Below are 15723 nucleotides of genomic sequence, written 5' to 3' on the forward strand. Positions count from 1 at the left end.
ACCATTATTTACCAACACAATCTCATGGCTTCATCCTTAGAGTAAAAGTTTCTTCTCTAGGATTTGTTGAAAGCCTTTCAGGAATTCAGGTTGGTGGTGGTGGTGGTGTTAAAGTTGAGTGTCAGAGATTGATGGTAACTAACAGTGTAACAATACCTGAGGTTGAATTTTTCCTTAAAAAGCTAATGCTTCCTGACGCCTGGCTGAGCACCATTAAAGATGCTACACCCCCGAGTTCATCTGATCCCGGTGGGTTTTGATGATGAAACATCTTTGTTGTTCTTCTAACGCTGTGCGCTTGGCATTTCCTAATCCAGCTGTCAGTTTGGGTAACAGTCGACGACACCCGGCGCAGACAAAATGTGAAGTCAGCTTTTAAACAGAGTCAGTTTAACTGGATCAGGGGTGACGTGTCATGCCGCTGAGGAGCTAGAGGTGGAAACGGTTTTTTAGGCTCAGTTTCAGACAAAAGAGTTTTTAGGGTTTTTTTCATTGAGGAACTTTTAGGACATATTCCGTCATTTCTAACATGTTAGAAATAACATGATGTGTTTATTAGTCACTGTTTTACGGACAAGCAGGTACTGTATAGGTCAGAGTGTGGGTAAAGGAGAGAAAGCAGTCGAGAGAAAGAAGATGGTACAGATCCTTTATTCTCAACTTTGTGAAAAATGTGTTTTTGTGTACAATGATATAGGACTGTAGGTTTGAGTGTGTGTGCGTGTGTGTGTGCGTGCGTGCGTGCGTATATACAAAAAGCAGTCTGTGCTGCCGGTACCAGGGGAGACGGGTGGTGACAGCAGTGAGCAGCATCAACTTAATACCATTAGATTGAATTATTCTCCCCATCAGTCAGCATGGCTCTGGACGGCAGGCAGCATAAGCTTGACGAGCAGCCGGCCCGGTCTCACCAATCATGTGGCCCGCTGATGTAGACGGCACGTCGAAGATGTAGTTCACTTGAGAATAATTTGTAGCGTAACATGAGAAGCTACTAATAACAAATGATTGTTCTGCTCATTCAAGTGATCCAGCGATGGTCCAGTCACACCAGCACTCCACTTATGTGGCGGTCCAAAATGTCCTCTTACACTTACTAGCTACTAACCCTCTTTAATTAAGCCCTCCTACCGTGGGACTGTTTGGATTACAGTTATGAGACATACGTTGATGGTGCTGATGCATTAAAATGTATTAATTGCAATTCTGCCTGATAATATGAATTTTGTTTTATTAACGATAAAAACAACTAAATGTTTATGTTTGGAGAATCTAGTGTAATCCGATATAATAGCACTTTTTTGCAAAGCATATAATGAACTTTTGTTACGTATCCATTGTTTGGCATAATTATCATAAAGTAAAAAAAGCAATTATTCACCAGGCTGCACTGTTCTATTTGTGTAATAATAAAAAAAACATTTAGAACAATATGTTTAAATACTGAGAGCTACATAAACTCCGACTCCTGCAGGCCAAACATGCTTCACTGGTTTGATTCTCTTGGCATCACAGTCTCCGCTTGTGGTTTAATCAGAGGAAGCTTTTTTGACCTGTCGGAAAGGTGTTGATGTTGAAATGACAGTGATGAATTACCACCATGTGCTGTGACCTCAGATTCACGCTTGCATAATTTAATCTTCCCCCTTTTTTTTATTTTTTGGCAGGATGCAGTGGTGGTGGACGGTTCCGGGTGACTAATCGTTATAAAATCAAATTGGTTCCAAAAGACTTTTTTCAAAACTTAAAAGCTAGAAATAGTGCATGTTTTTTTACACAACACTTTAGCAACTGAATATAGGAATTGGAGGAAAGGGAAAAAGCAAAACCTTGGGCGATTCCAAACAGTCAGGTTTCCTGTGCTAGATACACAATCGTGCTCCCTTACATTGACGAACTCTGTATTGTTCACAAATACAAAATCATACAAATACAAAATCATACAAACAAATCATACAAACAACCATGATACAGACTGAAATATTGGAGGCACTGAATGTGGTCAAGGATAGTGCAAGGAGCCAGCAATTTACTCTTTTAGTGGCTATTCGGGTCAGCGTCTGCAGAAAGCTGCACAGGCCTTGGGCTTCCGTTTGTATTTTGATGCATGGGATATATCAAAACACGTGGGGCACTGTCATACACAGCGAGTGTTAGAACTAGCATTCATATGCTGTGGTATGAATGTAGAAGTCTCGCATATGCTAATTCATGCACATGTTTTTAGTGGCTGCATTTGCATCTGCAAATGGCCGAGCCTGGAGTTCATTTTGTCATTTCGGAAATGATTTAATAGCAAATAAAAGCACAGGAGAGGAATGTGAGAGATTGTGGAGTCGAATTTTTCTGCCAGCGTCATGAAATATTCAGTTGAGTGCACGTACACTGAAATGATTTTATCACCTGATTCATTTGAATGTCTTGCACATCTGAGGACGGAGAGCCGAGACATGCAGTCCCCCCCCCCCCCACCTCCGACCCTGAGAAAATGGAAAAACTGATGACTGAATAAAACTGACATATTCCTAATAATATATCTTTCCTCACATTATTGAAAAAAAAGGCTAATAAATGGCATATAATGATTTTGACATTTATCTACGAACAGTATTTCTTCAAAGAAGTACGAGCCGAGGCAGAACACTTGCATGCAATTAACGTCTTGTAATAATTGCTTCGTAGTGAGACTCTCTCTTCTTAAACTGCTAAAACGTCCTTTTACATTCAGAATTTAAAATATAATATATTACACATTATTGTACAAAAACTGTGAGCAAAGAAAACGGACCCATAAAGGAAATAAAGACTCCGAAAAAACCTTTGTTCACCGTGTCCATAACCTTTGGCTGAATCCTTGCGCTACCAATGCCACCACAGACCTCCGTGCACTCTCAGCATCTCAAACAACTGCACAATGTTGACACTGTCCAGGTTTTCTTTTCACTGCTCCCCACTTCCGTCCAACCGGTGCTCAGCCGGCGTACGCATCCGGAGAGATGTAAACGGGGAGGGGGTGCAAGAAAAAAGCCCAGCAGTGCAAGAAATATGAGGAAGGGCCACGTATAAAAACAACCCCATTGAATCCAAGAGCAAACAGTATTGGTTTCCGTGCTCATTGACCTATTAAGCCCCGCCCTCTTCTGTATGAGTATCGTCTTAAGGCCACCACCTCCCTTGGCCACTCCACCACCAAACCTCTCTCTGCACACTGCAGAGTATTTCAGGAGAGAATAACCTGATCAATCTGCCAAAAAAATACCTGTTTGATTCCATGCGGGAGAGTTACATCAGCATGCTTGTCTCAACAGTTAACAAGGTTTTGCTGTGCAGGCTTCAGTTCCTTATTTTTTGCCTTGCAAGTGGCTTGCTGTGGTCAGCTTCCTTATGGTTTTACTGGATGAAAAAAAAAAGGCCCTTAAAAACTTTTTTACCAAACATTTGCTCACCACGAGTGATGGATCCTACATGACCTCATTATTTTCTGCTCAAGTTTCAACGGTTTTGGTTATTTTACGTTGAGACTGTTGTAAGTTGTGATTACATCTTGGCTCTTCTCGACGGTTTAAAGCAAAGGGCAACCCATAGTGACGTCACCCATTGTGAGCTGCTGTCTTGAAGCCTCGAGTTCGGCATTTTGGCCGGTGCCGTCTTGTTTAAAAAAAATAAAAACGGAAGTAACCATATTTCGAGGAGTGTGGGGTGGGCCTGATTGACAGCTTGTCGACTGCACGTCCACCTATGATGGACCTATCGGAAGATACTAGCCGTCAATCACGTTGTATTCACGTCCCACTGTAAATGGTGCATTATATAGTCTTCTACTGTAAGTGAGACCATAATTTATATAATTACAATTATGCTGCATTGAAGAAGGTTTGTAAGTAGCGATTGAAAGCATAAACCCCTCAGGGAAATGTTTACCGACAATATAAACCAGGTGAAAAGTAGAGTCATTTTCTCGTAAACTTCTATCGAAACAGACTTTTTGCAACCAGTGGAATAGCCCTCTGCTGGGCGTTTTAAAGAATACAGAACCCAGAGTCTGCATCCATTTTTACTGTATATACAGTCTGTAGTTTGAAGTGGGTGGGGCTCACTTTGCACAAGGTGATGTCACATAGTGTACGATGACATTTAAATCCAAAAATGAGGATTTGGGTGCTAGAGTTGCCGACACTGTCAAAGTAAGTTTAGGACATGAAATCATGTTTGAGGTGTTTTGAATTAACAACTTGCTGTCATCCTAGTTTATATACTACAAAACTGTTTTCCAATTAAATTCGTGGCGGCAAATTACATCCCTTACTTGGTTATGTCCAGAGGCAGCTCTTCGTTTTTCAAAGGATGAAGCGTAACATTTATTAATAGTAGCAGAGCCACGAGGAGACGGTTGTCAAACCACGGACTCGGGTTTGCATCCATTGTCCCATCTGTAGATCGTTTTAGGTTGAACATTTTACTAATATTTTCAGCAGCAATATGTGTGGCTTGTATCTAAATTGACATTGCATCAACCAAGACGCAATCGAGCCACCATCGTGTTTTTTCAAAAAGTATTTGCTCTTGCAATTTATACATGCATAGTGTCTCATGTCAGGGTGGACCTGATGATGGGCGACCACATGAGACCCAGAGGGCAGGGTTTGAGCATGCAGATGCAATGAAGTCAATTTTAATATTTAAATTATAGCAGGATATTGCAGCAGCTTGCTCCCACAAAAATGTCGCTTTAGGGGAACAATGTGCACAAGGCACAAACCAGTAGCATATAGCCGAGAAGTGTGCTCATTAACGGAGCACTTTACTGTGCCCTTGTTTGTCTCTTTTGACTGACATCAAGGGGGGAAAAGCAGCACTCACATGGCGTCTAGGAGTAGCAATTAATGCTGTTAATTTGGGCCCGTCCTTGGCCGCTGTTTGGGCCCGGTGCCACGCAGGGCTCTTTGACCCCGCCTCTCTACAGGGGACCACAAAGTGTGGAGGAGAGCCCCGCAGCTTCAAACCCGACACGCTGGCATCCTGAAAATAGAACAGAGCAACTGTATCCGAGTGAAGCTGGGGGGAAAAGTGCGGGACCATATGCTCTTCCCTCTGGCCGCGAAACAAGATGATCTAATTAAATCAAGTGCTAAGTTTTACACGAGTGGGACAAAGCTTCTCCTGCTGAGCGAAGGTTCAAAGTCATATCTTTAGCCATTCCTTGTTGCCGCCGAATTCCCCACATCAGTTCAATGCCAAGAGTTACTTATTTATTCACACATTCTAATTTCCTATCCACCTCCACCGACACAGTATAGGCAATATGCTATTTATGTTAATGCGGCTGAATTAATCTCTTTTAATTTCATGTTTAAAACATGTTTTGATTCTGAAGACATCTGAGGCTTTTCACCCATGAGAATCTCCCCACGTCTTCTGAGCAAGTGAAGTTAATAACATCCCAGATGTTTTGTTTTCCTCATGACAATAGCCGGGAGGAACAACGGAGATGCACAGGACAACGAAACCAATTCATTCTCCATATGCTAATAATATCAGCCGACACTTATTTGAATATTATCCTAAATATGATCCAAACTCCAAACTGTCGTTTACCTGCATTTCTGCAGGGAAAACATCACTGGCTGTGTGCATTTACACATCAAACGTCTCCCTCGCTTCTGCGTCACTGGATTCTTCTTTTTTTTTACTTCTGCTTTTCCTGCAATCCTCTCCCCATCTTATTTCAGGATTTACCTCCTCTCTAATCCTTTTACTCAGTTTTAATCTTTATTAAATATTGACCTTTGTGCCTAAAGACATCTTAGTATCTTTTATTCAAAATCATACCGCAGCATAAGATTAATAACATTTAGCGCATGTGCTCCAAGACCTACAATTGAAGCTGCAGAATTAAACAGAAGTGTCACAGCCTTGACATTGTTAGCACATTATACAATACTTTAGCCAACGTAATGAGGAAGTACCACCGAACATAAAATTCAGAATATTGTGGGACGTCTGCACACGCACACAGTCGTTGCCTGAGTGACATCGGAGCGACTCTCCGGGCAGTTTTGCGGCACCTTTGAGATTCCATTTTGATTATTAGCAGTAAAACGTAATTGTTTTCAGGTGCTTGAAGGTTTGTGACGGACACCAAGCATGGGTTCACCGAATGTCGAGCTGACCCCCGACATTTAATCAGACAGAACTCATCAAATCAGAGCCTCTTCTACAGCACCCTGGCATGGTAGAATGCAAATTGGATGGAACAATTTGACAATCTCGGCTTGTCGAAAGTATCAAAACTTTGGAAAAAACACAAGACGGTATAATTTGATTGGTCTAAAACTATATTCACCAACTAACAAACTCCCGGCCCCTGACAAAAGTGAGGGGTCATGGGAATTCAATGTAAAACAAGAAATTCCTCTCAATATTTTTTATGCTGATTCCAGTATTTTGAATGGCTCTAGGGATGGCGAAGTTGGCCTGCAGTATTCTCAACAAATGGGGCTGCAAGTTAGCTTAAGCCAGAGCCCTTGAGAGAGCGAGTAGCGACATCTCCGTTCACTCCAATGGACCAGTTGTTTTCCCAGCAATGGCGGATCATGGAGCGTCTCAAAAGGTCCGGGAAGTGAGCAGCAGCGCATTAGAGTAGCAGCAGAGTGGATCAATGGACCGTCTGTGTTGCACTTATGAAGGGTAAATAATCAGATCGTATAATATCAGCACATCTGAATCAAATCGAAATGCGCATTTAAGCATGTTAGTGGATTGTGATTTATGATTATTTATGATTGAATTATGATTTAAGAAAACATGTTGACTAACTACATAGAGTAACTACATAGGCATGTCGGTCTGCTATATTGTAAATCAATAGATTTATTGTCTACTAATTACCAAAAATCGGAGTTCTGTCGCTCTGAATAATGGATTCTAATTGCGCGGCAAGAACTTCCGGGGACGAATTTTGAAGTCTACATGAGTCACGTGACGTGCAAACATTTTGGACTTCCGTTGTCACGACTCTCATTAAACGGCGCTGGCTTAAGCTAGAAGCTATAGTGTTGCATTTGTGCGGTCCTGTAAAAATGAACACTTTGTCCAATGGTTTGACCTTTGACCAAATGCCTGTAATGAAATACAAAAATGATGACATTTTGAGTCAGTCGTGTTTACTGTAGTACCAATGTTACCGCATGTTAGCATGTCCATGTTAGCCTCACAGTGTTGGCAGCAGGGCTGAAGGCTTTTTGTTTTGTTTAGACAAACTCTTTTCACTAGATTTAACAAAGGTTAAATGCATTGGAAGATAAAGATTTGCAGAAAATACTAGAAAGGCAACGTCTAAGTGATTACACTGAAATATCATAAAACAGACTTTATTTTAGTGTTTTAGTGACGTTTGACAGATTTATGTAATTTACTGTCTCACGGTTTAAAAAAGGGGGTGCTCACAAATTGATGGTTTGCTTCACTGGATGAACTATAAAGTAAATGGTCTCTTGTGCATTCATGATGACTTGGTCTGATGTTGGAGTAGATTCAGTAGATTTTTTAGTATCTTATTGATCAGCTACTGACTGAGGGCCTTCAGCTGTGAGGTGGTTGGTGGAGTCACTCATGAACTGCAGATTGCTAAGATGTTATGGCACACTGATGATGGCTTTAGGCTGAAATGTTCTTACTCGTCTTAAAAGTTTGAAAAGGAGCTCTTTAGCCAGTTTCATAAGAGTAGTCTATGACAAGCAGGGTTGTCGGGCATGTACTTCTAAAGAAAGTATGGACAGATACATGCCAGCAAGTTTTACAAGAGTAAAGTTTCATTCAAACAGAGATCTTGATCAGGGAGTCAAATAGATGTCACAAGGAGAAAGGAGCGTTATATAGAGAACCCAGTTCCTCATGCACATGGTTGCAATCTGCCTGATTGAGGGTCAATCTCCTATCAGAATGGACCAATCAGAACAGAGCTGGAGAACACGGTTGGATACTCCCAGAGCCCTTGAGAGAGAGAGTAGCGACATCTCCGTTCACTCCAATGGACCAGTTTTTTTCCCAGCAATGGCGGAAAATGGAGCTTCTCAAAAGTTCCCGGAAGTGAGCAGCAGGACATTAGAGTAGCAGCAGAGTGGATCAATGGACCGTCTGTGTTGCACTTTACTTAATCAGATTGTATATTATCAGCACATCTGAATCAAATCTAAATGCGCATTAAAGCATGTTAGTGGATTATGATTTATGATTATTTTATGATTTATTTATGTGGTTTTTTTTTACGTATTACTAAAGACATAGAGTAACTACATAGGCATGTCGGCCTGCTATATTGTAAATCAATATATTCATTGACTACTAATTAGCAAAAATCGCATTTCTGTCGCTCTGATTAATGGATTCTAATTGCGCGTCGAGAACTTCCGGGAACTATCTGAAGTCTACATGAGTCACGTGACGTGCAAACATTTTGAACTTCAGTTGTCACGACTCTCATTCAACGGCACTGGATACTCCCATACGGGGGACAAAATCATGCCTCGAAAAAAGATGAAAACAGAACAAACAGGTAAAACCTACACAATTCAAAAACATGTTTAATCCCATACATCAAATATGTTTAATTCAAATGTGTCTACAATAGTGAAATCATCAAACTCACAAGGCCTATTGTTAAAAAACTCTTGAATATGAAAAGGAAGAAAGTCATGAGGAAAATCAATATTGGCATTGAAATCTTTACAGTAACTTGTAGGTCTACGTGATCAACTGTACTTGTGGGGAAAACAACACTGTCTTAAAACCTGCATTTCAGAACACAGAATTAACAAGTTAATACTCACGAATGAAAGACCCAGGCTGAGTTGGAAGGTAAGAGACCATAGTACAATGTGAGTTCCACATAGACTCATGATAGGAATTCTACTTTTTAACCCCAACTGCCCTATCGCATAGTGGCTTAACTTTTTGTGAAATTGGTTTTGATTTGGAACAAACACTAGCAGATCTTCTTCTGTTCTAAATTTTGATGTGATTATATTCTTATCTCCCACAAGTAATTACCTGATGCATTCGATATCTGATACAAATTATCTCCCAATGCTAGTCTGTACTTTAGTTGTTTAAACCCGTTTGCGCAAGCAACATATTTTCTACTCTTTTTGGTATTTAAAAAAAAGGAAGCATATTATCATTTGTTTCATAAAGAGCTTTGTGATAATTGTTTGTTGATATATAATTGATAATAGATTTTTTATTTCATTATATCTATTCTACAGAGGCATGCTTTGTCCCCAATATGGGCGTGTCCATTTTTTCCAGCTCCGCTCTTGATTGGTGGAGTGGATTGACTCTGAATCATGCAGATCACCTGAGTGCTGAATGTACAGTGGTTGTCTATATAATGTTTGTTTCTCTTAGTAACGTCTGTTTGACAGCGCCAGATGAACATGTCTGTTAGACTGAAAAGTTGCTCTGTTAAACTGAATTTGTTGTAAGTTATCAGTGCAGACTACGCCCTCAGATGGTTTTGGTGCACCCTACTGATCACTGACAGAAGGACATGGTCCAGCTCCTTTCAGTCATCATGTTTATAACGTTTTGGAAGCTACCTTCTCCGTCCTTTATCCAAATTAAGTGGAAGCCATAGATAACAGCATCCGATGCCATAGCGTCAAGTAATTGAGAATTTGATTTAATCTTCAGTGAGTAAGTATATTATGAGGCCCCGATAAGGTTTAATACAACAACATAGAAACACAGCATTGCTATCACGAGAGATGTGGCCATGTTGTAATGCTCAGGTGGCCGACTCTAATGGAACTGGAAAAAAACTATATCTTGAACTGTAGCCACACCTCAATCTCAAAGGTTATTAAGAGAGGAAAAGCCTCTTAATATCCCAATATGACGGCCCTTGTGCTGAGACACTATCTCGTTCTGGCTCAGCTATTTGATTCATATGCAAGTAGGTCAGTGGTGGCAGGGTCGGTCTATGAATGGGTAGCTGTTAGCCGCAGATCCACAGGCTCAAAGCAATTACACATGAAGGCTCTGTCCCAAATTTCCTTTTATAAAACGCCTGGCGCTTGACCCCTTCAGCAAGTCCCTTTACAGGCGCAGACCACACAGTAGCAGCACTCTTTAACATTTAATAATTACACTTCAGCGTATTGTATGGAAGGTGTGAAACCTCTTTGAATATCTGTATTGGTGGGATCAATCCTGACTTGAAAGGAATCAGTAGAGATGAAACCTCATCCTCAACACTAATCAGTGCTCGACCTATGCACTGTTTCCCCTCTGAATTTATCAGTTGGTATAATTTAAAAGGAAAATTGGAAAAATATGGTTATTTTTGTTAAATGAATTAACGGACACCACTCTCCTCTCTTTGGGTTAAATATGAAACTTCAGCCAGTAGCTGACTGATCTAGCACCAAGGCTAAAAATACTGGGGAAACTGCCAGCGTGGTCCAAAGGTCAAAATAATCCACCTCAAAGCTGAAGCTCACTACATCACTTCAATCACTGCGATCAATCATGAGTCAAATCGTACCTATCCCGCCAACAAGGCTTTATAGTAGTTCTTCCCAAAATGTGTGGCCCAGAGAGCTAAAATTATGCAATAATTCATAAAAAAAACTTTAAATTTAATCAGAAAAAATGTCGTGTCGCAGAACTTTTCCTCTTTCTTGTCCCATTTCAACATCTCACAACCCTCTCGGATTTAGTTGGGAACCACTGGACAAAGCTGCCAAACTGGACATACGGTAGCTGAAACTAGTGACACATCGACAGGCAACAGAAGAAGTGCTTTTCCTTTGGACACCTGAGTGCATTTTGCTTCTTTACTTTGCTTTTATTAGTTCATCCTTCAGCTGTTCAGTCGTACCTGGCAAACTTCAGTGTTGACGTGGTCTCGCTGCCATGACATCCATCATCTCCACCAAACCTGTCCTCCTCATACATCCTAAACCTCAGACCTGCCCTTTGCACATTTTGCGCATGTATTTTGCTTTTTTTTTCAAGCGCAGGCTACATATTGTGACTTTTAGAATGTTATGTTTATTTGCATCTGTGTTCCTGAGAAACGCAAAGTCATTCCACTGTACATGTGTGCGAATAAAGCACTTGAACCTTTTCTAAAATGTTTCACGAGCTTCCGACACACCTGCTGTTGTAGTATTTAGCCCCCCAATCCCCAGCCCTCTTTCATAACTCACTCATCGTCATTGTCATAAACTGTTCTATGCTTGGAACGAGGACATTTTCTTTTTGCTCTGGTTTCCGCTTTACTCGCCCTGGATGCTGCCCCGGTGCAATCCCATGCATTCTGATCACCTTGAATCCACCCTGTAAACATTGCATTAAATATTGATCATGGTGTGCGCAACAGCTATTTTTCCCCCCCCTCCACTTGCTGTGCTAGGCTCGATGTGCAATGTGCACGTTTTTTCCCACTAATGAGACACTTGAAGCGCTGCGAGTCATCTCCTCTGCCGCTGATTTGATCAAAGCTGCACGTTTGCACATTATTGAAATTGGCAGCGAAAGGGGGGGGGGGGGTTTACAACCAATTTCAACCTGTTTCTGTATTGTAACAATTGCTGAGGAAAAGCTCGCACGAAACACGGTGGATGATGCATATATAATGTGATGCAGGCAGTGTAGAAATATGGGCTTGGAGTGAGGGAAGTACATACATTGGCTGTCCTCTGTTGGAGCGATCAGCAGCGATGTCTGAACCCCGATAGACGCAGCCCCTGTGGCGTGTCTGTGGAACTGTTTGACATTATCAACACATTTGTAGCGTAAAGAATAGGAAGCCTTACCTGTTGTTCAGTTTGAACACATCCAAGTGTTCGGCCTTTAAATGGTCTAAATCCAATCCTCCAGCATTCTTTCACGCTCACACCCACATGCACACAACCCAGACACTGTCAACATGAAAACATCTTGTTCGATCGAAGCGACCAGATTCCATTCTGAAAGGCTCCCTTTAAGTGGGAGCCATTACCAGCTCACGCGTAGAAGAGCGTGTTAAATTAATAACTTTTGTTTTTCCTGTGTGCATGTAAAGAGGGGGCCTCTTACACTTACGCTATGGTGTCATTTAACATTTATTTTTTTATTTTAAATAGTACAATAAATATACTACAAACGAACATTGGCTTTGGTAAGAGTTACAAGTTCATCATTTTCTCTCCACTTCACAATTGTGGACATGACCGTTTCTTCCCTTCATCCGTGGCATTGACAAACCACTGACGTATCCCGGTGAATAAGACGTGGCCTGGAGATCATGTCACCCTACACAATTATAACAAGAGAAAAAAACCTTACAATTTCATGCATACAGATAGGTTTTAATGCTTCAAAAGACATACAAGAGTGGGATGGCCACAGTAAACTTGAATTTATTGACACGAAAACCAATATATCTTCTTTCCTCTTATCCTTACACAGGTTTGACAAGACTGTGAAAACAAACAAAGACAGACAACAACGGAAAATCTACAAAAATGAAACAGGAAACAAAACAATGGCAGCATTGCTGCTGGTTCTGGAAATTTACAAAAAAAAAAAAAAAAGTTTGTCTCCTACTCTGAGAGCAAAGTGTTTAAATTTGGGTGTACTGCATCACAATGAAGAATCAAGCCAAGGATCTACAAGCAATATTGAGTTGTCTGAACAGAAATGGTTCAAGTCACATGTGAGAAGATGTTTAAAAATTTTTAAAAGGAAACTAAACGGATCTATGTATGATGGGCTGTTAAATTCTGTGGTAGATATTAGTGGTCATAAGCATAGAGAGTGCATAGTTTGAACAAAGAGCATAATTACAATAAGGGCAAAAATAGTAAACGAAACAAGCCATTTTTGATGCTGCATGGACAAATCTGTCTAATTTGATTACCTGCCTCTACTGTGGATAAAAGTAAAAGAACGTTTCCCATACAAAAAAAAGGAGAAGAAAACAAAAAATCAAGCCTCTCAAAGCTAAATATTAACGTGATGACCTTTGGTGGAGAGGGTTTAAGGTTTCATACACCAAACGCGACATTGGACCATAACCCTTTGGCCCAATTTCAACATTTCCACTTCTCAGCTCCATCAGTTTGACGTGGCGCAGGTGATCCGACAGCACCAAGAGCCGACATGGCAGCGTCTCAGAGCAACGACAAGCAAGGCCAACAGCGCCATCCCAGTTCCCTCTTTCTCATCCCCAACATTTGGTAAAAAGTTGTCAGACACATCTCGCATGTGCGAGGCAGCTCGCGCCGCCATGCTGCACTGATATCTGCAAGTGGATACGTAGGGGAATGGAATGCAACACGCCACTGCTGGACATGTTAAAAAAAATAATAAACGAAACAAAACGAAACAAGAAGATGGATGCAGCAAAGATCCACCTGCGTCCGACATGGTGGTGAAGAGAGTCAAGGGGCTGCTGGTGATGGAATATTCTCACCACAGATTTCCTTTCATTCAAACAACAAATACATAGCACCACAGAAGAGGGAAAATAGCACCAGGGTTTTGATTGTTGTGTTTTCATTCAAATGTGACATCATCTCCCGTCGCATAGTCAGATAGAAGAAGCTGTTTATTAAGTTAATGATATTGCCACCAGGGTAGGTGTTCTGTTCAAAGGCCACAAAAGGAGGAATGTATTTCGTTTTTTCTTTTTTGTTTGTTTGTTATGCAAATCAACTGTCACATAATATCACAGAGCTTGTTTTCGTCTTTTATTTCCATTCCGTTCTTAAATTACAACAGGATGTGCTCCACAACTGCAACAAGACAGGACTGCCCAATTAGTCTTTTTGGGGTTTATTTTTAAATTTACAAGTCGAATTTCCTCACTATTCCTCAATACTTCTACAGTTTTAGATGTTATCCCTGTATCCATCATCTGCTACCTCACAATTAAAAAAGTCACATGCATGTTTTGAAGCCAGAAGCAATAAACATTACCAGGAAAAATATACAGAATGTACTTACAAACATAAAAATTATTTATATATATTTATATATATATTTATATATAAAGATCCATTCCGAGAGAATGGGGGGGAGGACAATTATGCACAAACAGAGCTCCTGTAGTGAATGAGCAAACAACCCAACAAAAGACGAGTGGAAGAAGCCAGGGAGACGAGGGGAAACATGAGATCAAAACCAAAGAGGAGGAAAGAGCCAAATCAGATGGAGTCCACGGCAAAAAACTGCGAACGTCTGGGATTGCTGCGGCTCTCAGGGTCGCCTTCGTTGTTTTGGGACGAGAAGGTCTAAATCAAGTGCGATGGCATGCGGCTAGGTGTGTTTGTTTTTAACGTCTGCGAGTGTGTCGCGCAGGAGGCAGGATCTGACATCCAGCTTCAAAACTTGCATGTGATGGAGAAGGCACACTGAGGTTATTTCGTTTTCCTCTATTCCTAAAGAATTTCACTGTATCCTCAACTTGATTTCATTTTGCTCATACTTGTTGCTTTATGGAATTTTTTACAAATAGAATTGTCCTATTCCTTTTTCAATTCTTTTTTTTTTTTTTTTTTTCTGAGAAAACAAAAAAATATGCTCTTTTTTTTTCTCTCTCTCCATTTGCTCAGTAAACAGTCTTAGCCGACGAAACAGACGGGGCCCACTTCGAATCCAAACTTCTGCGTGGAGCCGCCAAAGTCGTTGAACATGATGTCCACAAACGGCACCTGCTCCACCTTCGGTGTGTTGATCTCAAGTACCGTCTTTTCGTAGCCCTTTTTCAACTGAGGGGAAGCACACAGCACAGAGGGGAGTTAGTGAGCGGACACAAAACACCGCACCCTCCAAGAGACACCTGACACTGACGCATTTATCGGACTTACCGCACAGCCGTCGACCACGGCGCGGATGTAGGGGTTGTTATCGTATGACATCTCCTCATCGTTGGAGCCCAGGAAGCGGATGGCCTTGTCGTAGTTGTCCTGGTCCTGGTCGTGCCAGGCCACCGACTGGTAGCAGTTGTACGTTACGTTCTGCCTGGCTGCCGCGCTCAGCAACCGCATGAAAGTCATCTGGACCACGCCGATCGGGTTGCCCTCGGCGTCCACGTAGGAGAGCTGCAAAAGAACGACGACACAAACAAGGAACGCAGTTGTAGCCGGGCGTCACAAAACGGGAACACACCGGGAGGAGAAGAGTGAGTGAACAGTGGGGGGGGGGAGGACGTCCTGCAGATCCAGAACAGATTTACTGAACACACTGTCACGGCTACACTGTGCAGTGCCTCTGTCTCTTGGGAGTCATTCTGAATTAATTTACGACGACGTCATTTTGTCTTCCCGTTTTACTGCTGTGATGGGATTTCTTTCGGTTTCTCACTTACAGTGGTGTTGGAATAAGGAGGTGTCATCTGAGGATTACTCAATTTATATAAAAAAAACATGCTCTGTGGCAGCACAGACAAAACTAAAAGAACATAACAGTGCACGTGGGGTTGACTTAGATAATACAGCACAGCGCATTGACTTGATCATTAAAGGATAACACTGGTGGTATTCTACAGGTTCCTTTATTGTTGACGTAGTCAATGGGAAGTCCAAAACCGGCGATGCATGAGTTTGTCTCGGTGTGTTCTGATTTAACCGTCCTAGTTCTTGCACCTAACCCTTTCATTCCTACATGAAGATGTACTGTAAATATTTAAAACCAGGTCACAAATATATGGTCGTTATTTCAAAGAAAAACTGGTTC

General features: G+C 41.4%; 1 protein-coding gene across 2 annotated transcripts in view; it reads right to left on the minus strand.

Moving 5' to 3' along the window:
- Positions 1–12089: 12089 nt before the first annotated feature.
- Positions 12090–15723, minus strand: part of col5a1 (procollagen, type V, alpha 1) — a 70108-nt gene continuing 66474 nt past the window's right edge. For both annotated transcript variants that reach the window (XM_047329383.1, XM_035607687.2), the window contains exons 65-66: positions 14856–15089; positions 12090–14756 (exon numbers count right to left, since the gene is read on the minus strand). In XM_047329383.1, coding sequence (XP_047185339.1) covers positions 14610–14756; positions 14856–15089 — 381 coding nt within the window. In that variant the 3' untranslated portion in view covers positions 12090–14609. The remainder of the gene's footprint in view (positions 14757–14855; positions 15090–15723) is intronic.

Source organism: Scophthalmus maximus, chromosome 20, assembly GCF_022379125.1.
Source record: "Scophthalmus maximus strain ysfricsl-2021 chromosome 20, ASM2237912v1, whole genome shotgun sequence".
Lineage (NCBI taxonomy): Eukaryota > Metazoa > Chordata > Actinopteri > Pleuronectiformes > Scophthalmidae > Scophthalmus > Scophthalmus maximus.